Genomic DNA, 20,686 nt, shown 5'->3' on the forward strand with positions numbered 1-20,686 from the left:
ACATTCTTCCAATTTTCAGGGGTGATCATGATAGTTGGATGGCTTCAGGGAAAGAACATATTAGACATGTTCACCATAGGTGTCAGGTATGTCCTAATTTAATCAGTCCAGCACAGGGACAGATGTTCCCGAGAGGCATGTGACTTGATGTGTAGTGCAGGTTTTGGTCTCAAGTCTTGAGTCATTGGCTCTTTCCTTAGCTTGGCCGTGGCAGCTATCCCAGAGGGCCTCCCCATCGTGGTGACTGTCACTCTGGCCCTGGGAGTGATGAGGATGGTGAAGAAACGGGCGATCGTCAAGAAGCTGCCCATAGTGGAGACACTGGGTATGCCCCCTTCTCGTTAAATCTGATTGTTTGTTTGTGCCTCTAATGCTAAGCAGTCACTACAAGAAAGTAGGTTGTTTCCCTGCATACATTTAAATGCTCACATTTTCTTATTTTCTGTTGTGTTGGTGTGCACTGTACCGAACTAAATGCAACTAGGTGCGTCAATTATAAGAGCCTTCCTCTCTGCGACTGTAGCTATGATCCTGAAACTTTGTTCTCAAACACGCACATAGCAACTCGAAGTTCATTCTTAACGACATGGCGGAAGGGCTTGCAGTCCTTTTGCACTTATTTGCACTGAACGGGAAAAAGTTCAACATTTTTGTTGTTCGTTGTGCTTAAGAGAGCATCTTGTCTTTGCTTTCAAAAGAAGTGATGATTTCCCAGACATCACTGTCACACCTTGAAAATATTTTGCAAAACGCACTGTGATCAACTAAATACAAGGACACACTGTAAATGATCGCTGATCTATTGTCAGCACATTTGTCTGTTTCAAAAATCTGAAGACAGCTGTTGTACAGAGTCCTTGTGCATTTCTCTTGTTTGTCAAGTCGCAGGAGAACAAAAAAGTCATTTTGGTGTTTCTGCCCATCAGTGGCATTACATCATAATCAGTCATGTGAGAATCAGTCAGCCCACAGAGTCAAATGATCAGCCACAGTCACACTGAGCATGCATAAAATACAGTAAATGCAGAGTAGAGACATTAGTTCAGACCCAAATTGTCTTGTGGGTTTGAGAACCATTTCAAAACAGGAATTTTTATTGCTTTGGTTAGAAGCATTATCCACCACATGATTAACTTAATGGCTCTTTACTATGGATGCAATTACACTTTCACCAAGCAGATTTAAGCACAAGGTACAAGAAGCAGTGTTACATCGTGTATGTAGTCACTGCTAATGTGCATTGTTACCCCCTTCAGCCTTGATTATATTTACCATATGGAAAATATACTGTATACATATAAACTCAGCAAAAAAAGAAACATCCTCTCACTTTCAACTGCTTTTATTTTCAGCAAAATTAAATATTTGTATGAACATAAAAAGATTCAACAACTACGACATAAACTGAACAAGTTTCACAGACATGTGACTAACAGAAATGGAATAATGTGTCCCCGAACAAAGGGGGGATCAAAATCAAAAGTAATAGTCAGTATCTGGTGTGGCCACCAGCTGCATTAAGTACTGCAGTGCATCATCTCCTCATGGACTGCACCAGATTTACCAGTTCTTGCTGTGAGATGTTACCCCACTCTTCCACCAAGGCACTTACAAGTTCCCGGACATTTCTCGGGGGAATGGCCCTAGCCCTCACCCTCCGATCCAACAGGTCCCAGATGTGCTCAATGGGATTGAGATCCGGGCTCTTCGCTGGTCATGGCAGAACACTGACATTCCTGTCTTGCAGGAAATCACACACAGAACGAGCAGCATGGCTGGTGGCATTGTCAATGCTGGAGGGTCGTGTCAGGATGAGCCTGCAGGAAGGGTACCACATGAGGGAGGAGGATGTCTTCCCTGTAACGCACAGCATTGAGATTGCCTGCAATGACAACAAGCTCAGTCCGATGATGCTGTGACACACCGCCCCAGACCATGACAGACCCTCCACCTCCAAATCGATCCCGCTCCAGAGTACAGGCCTCGGTGTAACGCTTATTCCTTTGACAATAAATGCGAATCCGACCATCGCCCCTGGTGAGACAAAACCGCGACTCGTCAGTGAAGAGCACTTTTTGCCAGTCCTGTCTGGTCCAGCGAAGGTGGGTTTGTGCCCATAGGCGACGTTGTTGCCGGTGATGTCTGGTAAGGACCTGCCTTGCAACAGGCCTTCAAGTCCTCAGTCCAGCCTCTCTCAACCTATTGTGGACAGTCTGAGCACTAATTGGGGGATTGTGTGTTCCTGGTGTAACTCGGGCAGTTGTTGTTGTTCTTGCCATCCTGTACCTGTCCCGCAGGTGTGATAGTTGGACATACCGATCCTCTGCAGGTGTTGTTACACGTGGTCTGCCACTTCAAGGACGATCAGCTGTCCTTCCCGTCTCCCTGTAGTGTTGTCTTGGGTATCTCACAGTACGAACATTGCAATTTATTGCCCTGGCCACATCTGCAGTCCTCATGCCTCCATGCAGCATGCTTAAGGCACGTTCACGCAGATGAGGAGGGACCCTGGGCATCTTTCTTTTTGGTGTTTTTCAGAGTCAGTAGAAAGGTCTCTTTAGTGTCCTAAGTTTTTATAACTGTGACCTTAATTGCCTACCATCTGTAAGCTGTTAGTGAATTAATGACCGTTCCACAGGTGCATGTTCATTAATTGATTATGGTTCATTGAACAAGCTTGGAAAACATTGTTTAAACCCTTTACAATAAAGATTTGTAATGTTATTTGGATTTTTACAAAATTATCTTTAAAATACAGTGTCCTGAAAAAGGGACGTTTCTTGTTTTGCTGAAACGAACTATCCCTTTAACTGCAGTGTTTGATACAGTTGATCATTCATTTTTAATTGATTCATTGAAGAGATGGGTGCTAATATCTGGGGTGGCTTTGGACTGGTTTGATTTCTACTTGTGAAATAGGAAATTTGTAGTGTCTGTTGGAGATTAGATGTCCTCTTCAAAAACTGTGGTGTTCCACAGGTATCCCTGTTAGGGCCAATATTGTTTTTGCTATATATGTTACCGCTTGGTTCTGTGATTTGAAAAAAACATTAATTTTCATTGCTATGCAGATGACCTGCAGTTGTATCTGTTGCTGAATCCAAAAGATCTGACTAGTTTAAATGTTTTTCATGCATGTATAACATATGTATTTGCTTATGAAACAGTTAGACCTCCTTAGATGTTCTTGTCATGAACTATTGACTGTTTCAAGATCCAGATGCAAAACTAAAGGTGATGGAGCTTTTGTAGTGATTATGGAACATCCTGCCCTGGAATATTTGATCTGCTGAATCAATCCGCTGAAGTCTGTTTTTAAGTCTCATTTAAAAACTCATTTGTATAGACTTGCTTTTATTACTATGTGAATGGGTTGTTTTACTGTGTGTTTTGATCTTATGTTTTGTAAAGCAAAAAAAGTTATTATAAAAGTTATTTTTATATATATATATATATATATATATATATATATATATATATACACACACACACACACAAATTGTGCTGCTGCATGACACAGAGCTTTTTTCTCTTCATAATGCTCCTCTGTTCATTTGCATTTTCCCTTAAGAAATGTCAGTGATTTTATGGAAATGTACAAAGAACATCTTGGTTGTGCAAATAACCTGAAAAAACTCTTTCACTCCCCAGGCTGCTGTAATGTCATCTGCTCAGACAAGACAGGCACACTCACTAAGAATGAGATGACAGTCACTCACCTGTTCACCTCTGATGGACTGCATGCTGAGGTATGGGCCTTCGTAACCCTCAGGAGTCATGCAAATGACCTCATAAATATTTCAGCACAAAATACTATCATCTGCTTAAAAAAATTAAGAAGTCAAATGTCAAGGCTAATTTTTCTTGAAGCCGTCTCCACATTATGAGTACAAGATCTTAAGTGGTAATATCTGATGCTTGTAGTTTTCTCTCTGAGGAACTGATGATATCAGTGCAGAGTCCTGAATTCATTGCCATGCCATCGGCCTGCTGTAATAAATCTTCAAATGCTCAGGCAGTGGAATAGATTGAGTCTCTCACTGTTTTAACTTGGATACTAGGTCGCTTCTCCCATTTCTATTACATCATGCTTTATTTCACATCCCTGAGGGCTGTTTCTAACACAGCACAGCCAAAAGACTGCTAAAAAGTCATCTCGCAGCTGTGCTCTGCATTGTCCTGATTCTAAGATGGTTTTGCTTCAGGATCCAGATTTTACATTGGTGACCTTAAAGGAATATTCTGGGTTCAATACAAGTTAATCTCAATCAGCAGTATTTGTAGCATAATATTGATTACCACAATTTATTTTGACTTTCCCCTCCTTTTATTTATAAAAAAAAAAAAAAAAAAAAAGGCAAAAAAGAAAGAGGCACTTACAATGGAAGTGAATGGAGGGCCAATTTTTTAATGTTAAAATACTGACTGTTTAGTGTGATTAAAATGACTTGCTAAACTTTTCTCTGTAAAGTTATAGCCAATTTTAAAACTTTGATGCCATGATGACTGTAAAATAACTGTAAAAATGACAATTTAAACAACTTTACAGCTCAAATTATACACAAGGTTTAACAGAAGAATTAATGCAAGTACTTTACTAAAATAATAGGCTTCAAATTTCTGCCTTTTAAATGCTTGTTTTTTTTTTTTTTAAAGAAAAGGAGGGACAAGTCTAAATAGATTTTTGTGGTAATCAACATTATGCCACAAATGCTGTCGATTTGAGTTTAACTTGTATTGAACCTGGAAAATTCCTTTTTAAAATGGCTCCTTAAAAGCAAATATTGAAATTTATTAATAGGTTTATAATTGGTTTCTCAATGTTTCTTGAATTTCTAAACTTTCATTCTACCAGCATCCAATAATTCACTGCACCAAACACATTGTGGTTGGCACCCACGTCCTTGTTTTTAGTAAACCTATATTTATGCATTAGAATACTGTAGTTTAATTGTACACCATTGACATCAACAACAAAAGATATGGGAGGGTTATTTTAATGAAACCTGTAAAGATGATGTCTGGGTCATATTTAACCCCAAATCAGTCAAGATAAAAGAAACTAAATTTTGCATAAAGAAAATGAAGCCTATATTTAGGACCCTTTTAAGATTTTTTTGCATTGTGACTATTTTCAGGACACTTAAGTTTTTCTCACATTTTACAACCCAGTTCTCATGACTGTAACATGTCCAGACGTTTTACTTTTCCCTTTGATTTCAATGATTATTCTAAATGTTGTGTTGTACGATGATTATTTTAACATTTAAAATTAGCGAAAATGAAAGGCAGTAGTTCTAGTAGGGAGTATTACTATGACATAAATATTGTACAATTTTTTTCGTTGCGTTTCTCCCTTTTAAAATGTACCTTAAATATGCCTGATTACTTGTTTATTATTGGTTTCTAAATGTCTTGAGTTTCATGCTTTCAGCATCCAGTAATTTACTGCACAAAACACATTGTGATCGCCATAAACCATGTTTGCGCTCATTGTGAATGAAACCGTATTCATGCACTAAAATACCATGGTTTGATTCGATGCCTTTGATGTCAAAAACAAAATATATACAGTAGGAGACATTTTTTCATCCCTTTTAAAAAGTTGATTTGATCTTTTATTTATTTATTTAGCTACCTTTACTAAGCACTGTTATATTGTATGGTTAATTGCATTTCATTATTTACATTGTTTTTACCTTGCTGTCCACGCCCCAATCAGAACAGACCTGTAGCATCTTTTTTCCTGCTTTCTGTAACCCTGTCAGAACAAACATGTGAGCCATTTTGGGTCACCTTCCACCAGTAAAGAACCACGGTGTATTGTATTGTGTTCATGTTTGTTAGTGCCCTTGACCTGATTTGCATCTTTCACAGGTCACCGGTGTCGGGTACAACAATGCCGGCGAGGTTTTGCTGGACGGTGAGGTGGTGCATGGCTTCTCCAACACTTCTGTCAGCAAGATTGTGGAGGTGAGGTTGAGCAGACTATTGTGAAATACAGAGCTAAGAGGGTACTTTAATTGCAGTCACATATTCATTGTGTGTCTCTATAATTCCGCAGGCTGGCTGTGTGTGCAATGATGCAGTTATCAGGAACAACACCCTGATGGGACGGCCCACCGAGGGCGCCCTGATTTCCCTGGCTATGAAGGTATTGCATGATCTGCTAATGTTTGCAGTATCTGCCGATTTATTTATTTATTTATTTTTTATCTTCAGTTTGTCCTTTCAATTTAATGTTCACTCCATGACTTAGTTTTCAGAATATTCAGTTTATTTAGTTTTTATTTTAAGTAGACTTCACATTTTATGATTTATTTTGTATCTAAATTAGTTCTATTTTGATTTAGTTAGTTTTGCAGTAATTATATTAAATAAATATACTGTGTATGTGGATATATTTTTAGTTTAGTTTCAGTTTTTCCAATATGTCAAGTTTTTTTTTGTGTGTTTTAATGTTTAAGTTTAACATTGGGTCTCAGGACAGAAACTTCTAGCTTATGTCGCCATTCTGCATGACCTGCTGCTAAACATTTTTTTCCCCTAATGTTGCATGTAAAGTATCAATAACATAGTATCATAACCAACAGAATCAGTGAGTAGGACATGCCTGTTGCCTCTGCCCACTTGCGCAAACACGAGACTGCAGCCTCTGGGAAAATTGCCTTTGTGGTGCTGTCTGTCACCTTATGTCACCTCATTTTGGCAAACAGACTGAATCGGTTCTACATGCTAATTAAGATGAACAGAGACGCTTTCACACACCGTAGAACATGTAACTGTAGCAACTGCATCTCCCTCGAGGGTCCCAGTTGTGTAAATGTCTGGTACACTAATAACGTTGTTGTCAGCACCAGGGATGTTTACAAGGGGATTAAACTGAGAGAAATGTAAAAAAAAAAAGGGAAGAAAAAGATTTTTACATTTTCTGAAGAAAATGAGCGGTGCTTGCCCATGCAAAACTCACTGACATGATGCTATGGGGTTCCTAGGGCATATTAAGTGGTTGCCAGGGTCTTCTGGGTGTTTGCTCGTTAGTTTCTTACTGTACAAAGACAAAAGCGCTCATGTCACAATCTCTGTGATGTTCTAGTACCTAGTTATGGCTTGGGTCCCTCCTTCATTGTAAGTCTTCTGGATTTATTTGCCCGTTTATCGTCCGCCAGGCAAAAATCATCAGTCTAATCCCTTAGAAAAGTAATAGTACACCTCATCAACAAGCCTCACTGTTTGACCTACTTTGACCACTCCATTCAATCAGAGTTCTGACACTGGGCCAGATCTGATCAGTCTCTCAGGGTTTTTGTTGGCAGAGTGTGTTTATCGCTGTATGCACTTGTGCATTTGTTTTCTGTTGTCTGCAGATGGGTTTGCAGGATCTACAGCAGGAGTTTGTGCGATTGGAAGAGATTCCTTTCTCCTCGGAGCAGAAATGGATGGCAGTCCGCGTCGTCCATCGCACTCAGCAGGTAAGCACCATGAAACGCTGTTTGCAAGTGAGTGGATGCTTAACAATAATTGAAGCTGAAAGTTAATATGTGAACATATTAACAATGACATTCTCAACAATGACATTCACATTGCTTCCGCATGATTGAATTGTGTCTAGAATTTTGATGGCAAAACTATCCTAATAAGTGCCCCCCAATACCACGTTTTTTTTAAAATAGGTCGTCTGTGCCCAAACATTTCCCCACACACTCAATCACTGTGCTGGATGTTTATTATTAGTCTCAGCCTCAGGCAGAGCCATTCACGACCATTCACGATGCAACTTGTATTGTCATATATTATGAGATAAATAAATTAATATATAATTTGCAGTAAACCCATAAATTTACATTTACACAAAACACAGACACTGAACCCCTATGACGTCATCCAAATATGGATACACCAGCTTTCTGGTGCTAATTCACTGTAAAAATGAACCAGATTTTTAACTGTACAGGTTTGGCAGATGGATCATGAATGAGAATGACTGTAACTGATGTCTTTGTTTTGGTGACCAATAAATTAGATTAAACCTGCTGGCATTGTTAATGTGGTTATTTCTATAAACATTAAATTATACATTGTTATATTGTTTGGCGAGACATGTGAACAGAACGATAAACGTGAGATGCGACATTACATAACCCAAAACATGAACACAAACGCAGATACACTTAAACGCTACACAGATCTGTGTATACATGTTGTCAGTGCCGGCAGTCAGACCGTGCTAACACTGGTGTCTGTGTGCATGCGTGTGTATTTGGGTGTGTGCGTGCACTGGCGCATTCTCAGTCCAGCTGAGAGTCCATTTAAGGTCACAGCCATTATTTGAAAAACATGCCATTTTATCTGTTATTGTGGTACATCAATGTATGGTTCAGTTGCCACGTAGATGTCATGTAAAACAAATGAACTGTGGTTGGTCACTTTACATGTCAATCATAGAGCCCCTTCCTGTCTAATTGGCTAGTTCTTGATCATAATAAGCTGTATAGTGTGGACCAGACATTATGCTGTGGCTCTGTGAGACTAACTGATTATATCTTTCCTTTCCAACCTATCTGGATTTATAGAACAAACCTGGTGTGTTCTATGTGAAGGGTGCTTATGAGCAGGTCATTCGCTTCTGTACTTCCTACAACACTAAGGGAGTCAGTCTGCCTCTGACCAATCAGCAGAGAGAACTCTACCATCAACAGAAGAGCTACATGGGTACTGCGGGTCTCAGAGGTAAAGGAATGCACTGATTTCATGGCTCTCTTTTACTACAGACTTCTAGATCACCTGAATTTACCACCTCATTAAGGTCCACAAACTGAGGCTTAAAGGGATAGTTCACCCAAAAATTAAAATTCTGTAATTATTTACACATCCTCATGTTGTTCCAAACACGTATTTAATTTCTTTCATGGATCACAAAAGGAGATTGGCAGAATGACAGCCTCAGTCACCATTCACTGTCATTGTATAGAAGAAAAGTGAATGGTGACAGACTTACATTCTGCCTGACATCTCCTTTTGTGTTCCACATAAGAAAGAAATCACACTGGTTTGGAACAACATAGTAAATGAGGATAGAAATGTGTTATTTTTTTGGGTGAACTATTCCTTTTAATGTCTAACAGAGACTGGCCTGCCGTGATCAAATCGCTCATAACTTTGTTCACTTTTTGTCAGCCGTAATGCTGTATCCTAAATTGCATGCTGGCATTGCTGTACCAACTTACAGCTGGCGTGAATGTGATTTGGCTTGTGTTGATCAGATTGTTATCTCTGAAGACGTGGAGGAAGTGCTGTCTCATATTGACACCCCTCTGTTAGTTCTCTTTTAATTAAAAAGGCATTTCATGGAGGACAGTAGTAATATTGAGATAAAACGGATTTTGGCAGCTGATGATGCTCATGTCCTTTTTTTCTGGCAGTGTTGGCGTTTGCCTCTGGATCTGAGATGGGGGCTCTCACCTTCCTGGGGCTGGTAGGAATCATTGACCCTCCAAGAGCAGGAGTAAAAGACGCCGTGGCGACTCTGATCAGTTCTGGTGTGGCAGTGAAAATGATCACAGGCGATTCTCAAGAGACTGCAATATCAATTGGTATGAAGTTCAACAAGTGCTGGGCGGTATGATGATAGCTTCTGCTATACCGTTGATACCACGGTCAGTGTTCCCTTCTGTTATTGCTCCCACGCAGATGGAAAAAACATCCGTGCAGATTGTGGAATCGAGTGTTTTTTTTTTTTTTTTTTTTCTCCCCAATTTGGAATGCCCAATTTACAATGTGCTCAAAGTCCTCGTGTTGGCGTAGTGACTCCAGAAGGCAGAGGATGAATCTCAGTTGCCTCCTTGTCTGAGACCGTCAATCCGTGTATCTTATCAAGTGGCTTGTTGAGTGCGTTACCACGGAAACGTAGCGTGTGGAGGCCCACGCTATTCTCCGCGGCATCCATGCACAACTCACCATGTGCCCCACCAAGAGCGAGAACCACACGTTATAGTGACTATGAGGAGGTTACCTCATGTGTCTCTACCCTCCCTAGCAACCGGGCCAATTTGGTTGCTTAGGAGACCTGGCTGGAGTCACTCAGCACACCCTGGATTCGAACTCGCGACTCCAGGGGTGGTAGTCAGCATCAATACTCGCTGAGCCCCCCAGGCCCCCCTGACTCAAGTGTGTCACTGACTCAAATGCATGCTCAGTGTTTCAACTGGAGTCCATTTAAATGTGCATTTTTTCCCGTATGGAGCTGAAGCTTTGAGTGAAATCTTGTGCGTAAACAAGGTGGAAATACACAGAGTCGTGAAACATCACGATACACATAACCGCATTTATCACAGGGTACGAGCGCTATTGGTAAAAGTGGCTGTGCACATGAAAAGCTAAATTTACTTTATGGTTAATGCCAGTCTCACAAGGGATTAACATACAGTCGCTTATGTCTTATGTGAATGCAGACAGGTGCAACAAATCAAGTGTGTCAAAATACCGGATCTGTGCATAAGACTTTGCTGTGTAAACGCACATATGCAGCCTAATAGATCTGCCGATGTCTTATGATGTTAATATTAATCAAACAACAATATTGACAATGTTCTTAGATAACTTATTACTTAGGCTACTCCTTTATTATTATGACTATTTACCAGAATCATTTTAAAAACATGAAGCAGTGTTCACTTGTTTGAGAAACACTAAGGCAACATGCCATTGTTTTAATGTTTATATTTACAAAAATATCTAACTTTTAAAATAAAGGAGTGTCTTCAGTAGCATAAAGGTGTATTATCCATTTTTACTGTGGTAGTGAATTTCAATATCAAGAAATTTGAAATTTTATACCAACTAAAGGAATCTGTATTCCTGGACAGTGCTCCATCTTTACTGCTGAAGCTCATGCTCTGCTTTTAGCCCTGGAAAATGTTAAGAATGAACAAGGATGAAATTTTTTTTTAATCTTCACAGACTCAAAATCTTGCCTTCAAGCTTTGAAATCTGTAAAGACTGATCACCCCATTATTTTGAGTATTTTAACTAAAATAGACAACTTAAAGAAAGAAAATTTCAGTATCTTTTTCTGCTGGATCCCAGGTCGTTTTGGACTGTCAGGCAATGAGAAAGCAGATATCGCAGCTAAAGAAGCCCTTTCTCAAGAAATCACAGAGTGTAGTATTCTACCCATGGACCTAAAACCCTTACTAAACTCTTAAATCTCTAACAAGTGGCAGATAGAATGGGACAAATGTAAAAACAATAAGCTTTATGAAATAAATCCCAGTATAACTAATAATCTTTTCTCTAACTTTGAAAATAGGCATGATCAAATTGTATATACTAGGTGTCGAATAGGTAATTCTAGATTGACACATGGATTTTTATTAAAAGGTGAAGAACCTCCATGTCTTTCCTGTCAGACTATACTGACTATTAAGCACATTTTATTGGATGGCGCTGCTTTTAATACTATTGGACGAAGGTTTTACTCAGAAACAAGCTTATCAGACATTTTTAAATATGTATCACCTAAAAATATCTTAGTTTCTTTCTAACATAAAACTAAAATTCCTTATTTAATTTGTATGTTTTTATACTTAATCTGTTCTCGCAGTGTAGATAGCCTTGTTGCTGACATGGTGCTAAAGATAAACAAATATAAATATTATACCAACTAAAATGTTGGTGTATATATACTGTGTGTGTGTGTGTGTATGTATGAGGCATCAGCCACAACATTAAAACCACCTGCCTAATATTGTGTAGGTCCCCCGCGTGCCACAAAAACAGCGCCAACCCGCTCTTCAAAATAGCATTCTGAGATTATATTCTTCTCTCCACAATTGTACAGAGCGGTTATCCGAGTTACCGTAGACTTAGTCAGTTCGAACCAGTCTGGCCATTCTCTGTTGATCTCTCTCATCAACAAGGCATTTCCATCCACAGAACTGCCGCTCACTGGATGTTTTTTGTTTGTGGCGCCATTCTAATTAAATTCTAGATCAGCAGTTACAAGAAATACTCAAACCAGCTCATCTGGCATCAAAAATTATGCCATGCTCCAAATCACTGATAAAAATTTTTTCCCCATTTTGTTGGTTGATGTGAACATTAACTGAAGCTCCTGACCCGTATCTGCTTGATTTTATGCACTGCACTGCTGCCACACAATTGGCTGGTTAGATAATCGCATGGATGATTGTTGGTGCCAGACGGGCTGGTTTGAGTATTTCTGTAACTGCTGATCTCCTGGGATTTTCAGGTCAACAGAGAATGGCCAGACTGGTTCGAACTGACAAAGTCTACGTTAACTCAGATAGCCGCTCTGTTCAATTGTGGAATGCTATTCTGAGATAAGGGTTGGCACTGTTTTGACTGCATGAGGGCGACCTACACAATATTAGGCAGGTGGAGTGTGTGTGACTGAGTGTGTGTGACTGAGTGTGTGTGACTGAGTGTGTGTGACTGAGTGTGTGACATTCTGCTCTGGTGGCCGAAGCTTCTGCCCAAAAGAAATAGGATTTGCTCCGCAAGAACAGAAGTTGGAGGGAACATTTGACCATGGTGTACAGAAATGTATAAATAAATATATAACTATCTATAAAACATTTTGAATTATAAATATAGATATATTTGCACAGCTATCATTGGGCAGGACTGCTTTACATTATTTACACATGAAAGCAACAAAGAAACATGCAATAATATGAAAATACAGAGTGAAACGTGTCCTTAAGCCAAAATGAGGAAGAAAGTATTATTTGAAGGGGTGCAAATTCGATTGTGTGGATTAAACAAAAAATGTACAGTACATGGTTGCAAAAAAAAAAAAAAAAAAAAAACACCAAGTAGAAAACTGTACTCTGCAAATTTTGTTGTACACCAAGTCTCACAATGTCACTCTGCACAGAGCCACTCAATTGCAGTGTAAACATTGTGAGAGGAGAATATGAGAGCGCAATAGATGCAGTCTATCAAGTTTCAAATTAAAAGAGAAAATATACTTACCTTTTTATTTGTAAAATGTTCAATTCCCTGGATTATCCAAAAATAGACTTTACACATGGTTACTTAAAGCAGTTTTCATTGACTTTGCAGCAAAAATAACTATTTTGTGATATAAACTGTTCCTTAAAATTACTTAAACTGTGATAAAAGATTTTGGTCACTCTGGCCATTCTTCCATTCAACCAGAGTCCCCTGATTTTTTTTTTAAGTAATTTTCTCTTTATCATGTCCAGACATCAACACTTGCTACAGTATTCACTCCATTTTAAACTCTCCTTCCACCACAGCAAGTCGACTAGGCCTCTACACCAAAGGTTCCCAATCTCTGTCTGGAGATGAAGTCGACCAGATGGACCTCCAGCAGCTCTCTCAGATGGTGCCCAGGGTACGGACATGCTTTCATACACTCATCTTTGAGTCACTGTAGTCCAAAAGCCCAAAGTTGAATAGTGGACATATTTCAAGATGAAGATGATGGGAACAGCATGCATTTACTGCTAAATTGTAACACATTTAAATAGGAGTTTATTATGTACAGGATTATGATGCATCATCCAATATATTATTAGGGGAAATAATTTGAAAGTTTTACTAATATAGCTTTTACAGCACAAAATCATCACTGAAGGTCTAACTTTATTTTTCCCTTTCAAATTTAAACACATTTAACCCCCTCCAATCTAAATGAATTACTGTCCCACATCCACAAATTTACATGAAAACTTTTCATATTCAATATAATATAAATTCATAGATCTATGTTATCCAGTGGAAAAAAAAACTGTTCGAATAGAATAAACCTCACAAATCTTGATGTTTAGATTAAATGTTGAAATTAAGAAGAACATAACCTGTCAATAAATGAGACGTGAGTGCCATTAAATTATGCACCGGACATAAAAATGAGTGGCATTGATATGTGATTTGTTTCCACAGATAGTGGTATTCTACAGAGCCAGCCCAAGACACAAGTTAAAGATAGTTAAGGTAAGTGTACCAAATGGAACCTGCGCTTGGCATTATTTAGCAAAGTAGGATATGATCTTCGATCAACATCCTTGTTGGCCCTGAAACAACATAGCTGTCAAGGCTAGGCCTAGTGCTGAGGCTTGAACAATATTCTTATCAACCTACTGTATCGTTTTCCTCTAATTTTAGGGTAGGGTTAGGATTGTTTGTTTGACAGGAATGTGCCTGGACCAACAAAAAATATTGATCCAGAATTGGTCTCCTGACACCTGTGATTTTGCAGTGCATTCTTCATTTTACAGAGCTGAGCTCCTTGGTGTGTTTTTTTTTTTTTTTCTGGCTTCAGTCCTTACAGAATATCGGTGCAGTTGTTGCCATGACAGGAGATGGTGTTAACGATGCAGTGGCACTGAAGGCAGCGGACATCGGCGTGGCTATGGGTCAGACCGGCACTGATGTCTGCAAGGAGGCAGCAGACATGATCTTGGTGGATGACGATTTTCAAACCATCATGTGAGCATAAGGTTTCTATTCTTAAATTAAGGACTTAGCACACTGATGTGACATTTGATGAGTTTGCAAATGTCCTCAAGCCTTTGTTTCTTACTACAGGTCTGCCATTGAAGAGGGAAAAGGGATTTACAACAACATTAAGAACTTTGTGCGCTTTCAGCTGAGCACGTGAGTTGACAAGAGTCTGATCGGAAAAGAAAGCTCTTTTTTTTTTTTTTTTTTTTTTTTTACATATAGCCAGACTGTGCTGTTTTAGTAGCTCTGTTAGAAGCTCTGAACCCTTCAGTATGTCCCTCCCCAACTGTTTCAAAAGGAAATACATTAACACAGGAATAAAAACTGTACTTTATCAAGTGATTTCATGGGATCTTTAAAATGACCCCAATGAACTATCAATAAGATTAAAATATTTTGGGCCAATCCACATGACCCCAAAAACTTGTTCATATTGTATCTGTTTCATGTGTTCACAAAGAACACACAACTTGCACTATAAACAAAACACATCTACTCATACCTTGAAGCCAAGGTTATGAATTGTATTGAAATGATCACTGAAAATCTGTGCTCGCTTCCTCAGGAGCATTGCTGCTCTCACCCTCATCTCCCTGGCAACGCTTATGAACTTCCCCAACCCTCTGAATGCCATGCAAATCCTCTGGATAAACATCATCATGGATGGGCCGCCAGCTCAGAGGTAATTCACTGATCACGAGAGGTTTATCCAAGGCTGTAACGACATAGACCAATATTCAGATTATTGGTCGACTGATTTGAGTTTGTCAATAGTTTATTCTTGAATTGTTACATTTTAGATAATATTTATTATTCCTAGTTTGGGTGTGGAGCCTGTCGATCAGGATGTTATCAGGAAACCCCCGCGGAATGTACGAGACAGCATCATCACACGCAGTCTGATAGTGAAAGTCCTTGTGTCGTCCTTTATTATCGTGTGCGGAACTTTGTTTGTGTTCTGGAGAGAGGTAGGTAATATTCTCATGATGGCCCATTTGTGAACATTTGTTTTCTGTTTTGTTTTTCCATTTGTTTTGCATTTATATTCAAAACAGGTGTTTAGGGAAATTACTGAACTACTTAAGAGTTGTACAGAGATGGCGTCATTTTGTTGTTTACACTGTGCCATTTTGTTTTTAGAGGCATCACAAATCTTTGTTTATACATTTGCTTTGTGGTTGCTCTTTGCATTTCTGTTTGAGAATGAATACAAAGCCTTTTCCTTTGCAAAATTATTTTTAGGGGTTCAAGCATGAAGTGCTGAAACTGTATTGTTATTGTAGAGTTTTACTTTTATTCTCCGCTAAATCGTAGAGAGCAATTCATAAGGCCTAGAGACGTGAAACTTGGTGGGATGGTAGCAGTATTGCTTGCTACTCAGGCACACAAACTCGCCCGATCAACCAACTGGGGGTGCTATAACAAAGGCAAATTTGTTTTGGGTTAGGACTCCTAAACTCTGTCACAGACACAAATGCCTTGTACCATGTGCCATTTAAACATTTCTACCATATTGTATTTTTTGCTAGACCTACTTTGGCAAACTTGTCCTAGGCCATTCGCCTGATCGGAAGCAAACCAGTGCAGAAATATTCTCTGAAGTTCCAATATTAATTATCAATAAAGGTTTGAACATTCTATTCAATGTAGCACACCAAAATGTAAGAATCGGACATGGCTACTTTTACATAAATGTTTATAACTCTTGAACGGAATGAGAAATTGTCACCTAATTTGGGACAATAATGTACAAATTAATGACGCATGAAAAAAAATGCATGCCTCCGACACTTAGTGGTGCTACACAAATGACTTAAAAATAGCTCTAACTATAGTGTCTTTGTCCAAGGTGTCGATGTCTATGAGGACAGTCACGTATCTTAAAAACATGGCTGCCATTAACTAATAAACTTTCAGCCGCTATCAGACAAGGTTAACAAAGGCAATCTATACGGAATGAGTTGGGCCTATTTTACTCACACAGACACTGAAGTTAATAACAGAAGTTATTGATATCATATGATAGATCTCCTCAATCTGAAAAATTGTGCCTCAAGGACCTTTGGAATCAATCAAATATGTTTAAATATTTAAGGCTATTTATAAACCTACTTTTGCAAACTAGTCCTTGGTTTTTCACTCAACCCCATCAAAACTAGCGCAATAAAATTCTTTGTACTCCCTTGATCAAAAATTAATCGGAACTTTGTATTTGGCATGTCTATAACAGGGTAATTAAAAAATATGTGCATGAACCCAAAAGTTCAAAACTCCTATATAAAACTCCCATAACAGAACATCTGATGTGTGATTTCAAATGTAGTACGCATATGTGGCATGATCCTGAATAAGCATGCATAATTTGGTGGAGATCGGTGTAGAGGTGGCACTATAGAAATCAAACAGTCTGTTACAAATGCTGTATCTAGATGGCAATTTACCGTATGTTGCTGAACATTATGGTGCTTTATCTCTGAGGTGATGCACTTAAATGCCCCATGCTGCTTGAACCTGATAATTGCTGCTATATTTAGAATGTATTTTTTTTTCATCTATTGCACACAAGCTAAGTACTAATTACATTAACCTATAAATGCAAAAAAAATACGCTTTTCTAAAGGAAAGATCATGCAAGCAAAGATTTTATTTTCATTTTTGACCATGATGATGTAGTCTCCTCTAATTGGCTTTAAGGAAGTGTAGTAAACTTTATTCATTGTTGTTTTTCCTTTGCATTGAATCTGTTCTTGAATATGGAGTAGGTGAAGAATTACAGTAAATTTATAAAATAATTGCCTCCTGAAAGTTACAGGAACAATGCCAAAAGCAAGAAACCACAAAAGCATGTCCTAGATTTTTCTGTTTTCATCACTTCCTTTAGGGGCCTGTAGTTTAATAAACTGGAGAAGAGCAGAACATTTCAATTATCACAGTCTTGTCTTGGTGGCTATATGACAAAATATAATACTTTACATTGAGATGGTAGATCCTCTTAAACATAAAGTGCTCTTTCTTCATCATAAAGCACTTTATGGCCATTAAAAAAAAAAAACCTTTAAGATGAAATATAACTTTATTGATCCCTTGGCAGAAATGTATGCAATGCCTAGCCAGGTATTTTGGCCAGCTGAAAGCTCACAATCTCTTGGTTAATTCATTCTAGTCAAATTTTTTTACTATTTGTTTTTGTTTTGTTTTCAGCTGCAGGACAATGAGATCACACCACGGGACACCACCATGACGTTTACCTGTTTTGTGTTCTTCGATATGTTCAACGCTCTCAGCTCCAGATCACAGGTAGAAGATCTTCCTTGCTTCTCTAAGCACTTCGGTAGAAGAGACTTTACAAGAACCACAAGTTTAATTCCCGTTTACTTTCTCACTGGGGCAGATTAAAAAGGGGGCCTGAAGAACATGGGATGAGCTGCGTCTTAAACACTGCCACCTGCTGTAGGACTTTAAAATCTCCTTGTGTAAACGGCTCATAAGGGCAAAGTCCCTTTTGATGTTTTTTATTCATTATTAAAGACTTTGGAATCGCTTTCTTTTTAATGTTTAAAAACGTCCTCTTATCCCAGCTTAAAGTGCAGAAACAGCTGTAAGTAAACCAAAACTTGGTCAAAACATTTCTCTGTTTGAGCATCCTGACCAGCCTGACACAGCAACATTGGTTGAACCAGTGGCACAGTCTGTGCGTACTGTCCATTTGCAGCCTAGATTTTCTCAACACGCAGACAATCCTCATCTGTGTGCTGTGTCTGCACATTGGCTGTACTAAAGGAGTATCACAAAGCAGTCATAATGCGCATACGTCCAATGCGTTCATATCCGCTCTTTGTAAAAAAAAAAAAAAGTATACTTTAAAGGCAACCATGCGCGATCACAGAAAAACAAAGAATACCCAGACTTAAGCCCATCTTTTTACTGTTTTTCTCATCCTGCAGACGCGGATGGTGCATGAAATGGGCTTATGCAGCAACAGGATGTTCTGCTACGCTGTGCTGGGCTCCATCATGGGCCAACTCCTGGTCATCTACTTCCCTCCTCTACAGAAGGTGTTTCAAACCGAGAGCCTCAGCATTTTAGGTACGCAACGGCCGCTGTACACAATTTTTTGGCATATCACTTATATTGGCACATTAAAATGCTTAATAATAAAGCAAAATCTCTGAAGCAAGAGTGCTGAATCAAGCTGTGCTGATATTCAGTACAATAGCACGATTGTTAGTGTGATAGTGCTTTTACACTACAGTTATATAAATAAGAAGTTAATATCTCAACTTAAATTTTAGACACAATATGGACAGTTATTTTTGCTCCGTCAACCAAAATAGTTCTAGAACAAGCCAAATCAGCATCAGCCATTGTGTGTTGCTAAGCACAGGGACAAGCAGAGTGGTACAAACAGTGAAGTCTCCCAGTGTTGTTACACAAAATATCAGCACTCTGGGAACGCCACTCATCCAATCAAATTAGAATACTGAAAATGACTTGTATGTTTGCCAGCTAAATAGGTTTGAAATAACTGGAACACAGAAAGATCTGATTTAGACACTCCTTTTTGATCTTACTGATTTATGCAAAAACATAATGTCTGCACACTGCTGCTCCCCAAAAACTACTCAAATTCTCTTCAAAAACGTGACATTTCAAACTAAATCCAATGCCCAGATGTCACGTTTTTGGTAAGAGCATAATTATGGAGCAGCATGTGCAGTCATATTTTTCATGATTTCATTCTTAAATTAGCTGAGCACTTTAGAACGTTAGAATTTTGGATGTGCGTGCCTCACATGATTTGTTCACTGATTTATGAACCATATTCCTGCAGATCTGCTGTTCTTGGTGGGCCTCACGTCCTCTGTGTGCGTGGTGTCTGAGGTTATAAAGAAACTGGAGAGACTCAAAGGTGGAGGGAAAACTACAGACAATGATGATTTCCATGACGTATGACACATTTTGTCACATGCAGAGCGTGTTGGGTGGGGCTTGGAGGAGGGGTGTGTGGTTTGGAATGTCGTCTGGGCTGGTCACATACCATACGTTACAAATAGGAGTGAACTAACAAGTCTGACCTGTATGTAAAGATCCTTTTTAAAGGTGTTGACCCGCAAAAATGGAGCCGATTAAGAATGCTCTGGCCCGTACCCGTGGAGATGCTTTTGTGTGCTGCTCTATGACTGTACTACTACACATGGCATCTGGACAAACTTTATTTATATGATACTGTATATGTCCATACAGTGGCTGTCTTGGTTTCATGATTTAAGGGATGTATTATGTTTTTTTTTTAATATTATTTTAATTATTATTATTATAAAAATTATTTGGTCTCATTTAAATCTCTTTTTGAGCATCTCTGGTTATAGGTTTGTGGAACAATAGGGATAATGCCTTTTTGCATTCCAGATTACAAATTACGCTTGAAGAATAATTTTATTTTCTTTGCTTTAGAGAATGCTGTAAGTCTGTGTTTCTGATGGTTATTCCAGTGTACGATTTAACAGACCACTTAAAATCATGTTTTAGGTCACCCTAAGACTTTTGTGGTGATATCAGGTTATGTACACTGACATTAACAACTGAATAAGCATCATTTTACAACCATGGTATACTCATTTTATAGCACCATGAAACAGCCAGTCTGTAGAGACTGAAATATAGAAATACACTGCAAAGGTCTACCTTAATAATCTGCTTCTAAGATTACATGTTTTAGGAGATTACAGGTGCCCACTTCATGATGACATGATTAGATTACAGGGTTTCACTTTATGATTGCCTCCAAGGTACATGCACTATAAATTTGAAGCCCTTGTATTAGAGTAAAATGACTAATACAACCGGCTTGTACAGATCCATTGTACTTGCATAGAATCAACACTATATTTCCATTCTTATTATGTTAATACACTGGTATCAGGGACATCTAAAATGCCTAATTGCCTTTGCATTTGCTTTTCCTATCCTGTTATTTAAATTCTTGCCATCTTAGGTGAACACGTTGTTGTACTAAAAAGGTTTAATGACAGTTGTCGGTTAAATGGTTGCTAATTTTATGAAATGTCGGAGAACAAAATTGGATTTAACCTCTCCTTATACCCCAAAGCCGAAAAACCTCAGTGCAGCCCACCAAATGTTACTTTGTTTCCCTTTGCCAAAAGCATATCTTGTTGCTGAGGTATAGCTAAAT

The 20,686-nt window shown here is 38.6% G+C and overlaps 1 protein-coding gene across 1 annotated transcript in view; it reads left to right on the forward strand.

The window, feature by feature from the left end:
* Positions 1–20,177, forward strand: part of LOC127453448 (calcium-transporting ATPase type 2C member 1-like) — a 56,786-nt gene extending 36,609 nt beyond the window's left edge. The window contains exons 11-27 of the mRNA XM_051719788.1: positions 20–86; positions 201–325; positions 3,652–3,749; positions 5,878–5,973; positions 6,065–6,154; positions 7,368–7,472; positions 8,574–8,730; positions 9,423–9,593; positions 13,284–13,381; positions 13,933–13,983; positions 14,312–14,478; positions 14,578–14,646; positions 15,059–15,175; positions 15,314–15,461; positions 17,695–17,790; positions 18,438–18,579; positions 19,325–20,177. Coding sequence (XP_051575748.1) covers positions 20–86; positions 201–325; positions 3,652–3,749; positions 5,878–5,973; positions 6,065–6,154; positions 7,368–7,472; positions 8,574–8,730; positions 9,423–9,593; positions 13,284–13,381; positions 13,933–13,983; positions 14,312–14,478; positions 14,578–14,646; positions 15,059–15,175; positions 15,314–15,461; positions 17,695–17,790; positions 18,438–18,579; positions 19,325–19,446 — 1,919 coding nt within the window. The 3' untranslated portion in view covers positions 19,447–20,177. The remainder of the gene's footprint in view (positions 1–19; positions 87–200; positions 326–3,651; positions 3,750–5,877; positions 5,974–6,064; positions 6,155–7,367; positions 7,473–8,573; positions 8,731–9,422; positions 9,594–13,283; positions 13,382–13,932; positions 13,984–14,311; positions 14,479–14,577; positions 14,647–15,058; positions 15,176–15,313; positions 15,462–17,694; positions 17,791–18,437; positions 18,580–19,324) is intronic.
* The last annotated feature ends 509 nt before the right edge of the window (positions 20,178–20,686 follow it).

Source organism: Myxocyprinus asiaticus, chromosome 15 (assembly GCF_019703515.2).
Source record: "Myxocyprinus asiaticus isolate MX2 ecotype Aquarium Trade chromosome 15, UBuf_Myxa_2, whole genome shotgun sequence".
In the NCBI taxonomy this organism is placed as follows: Eukaryota; Metazoa; Chordata; class Actinopteri; order Cypriniformes; family Catostomidae; genus Myxocyprinus; species Myxocyprinus asiaticus.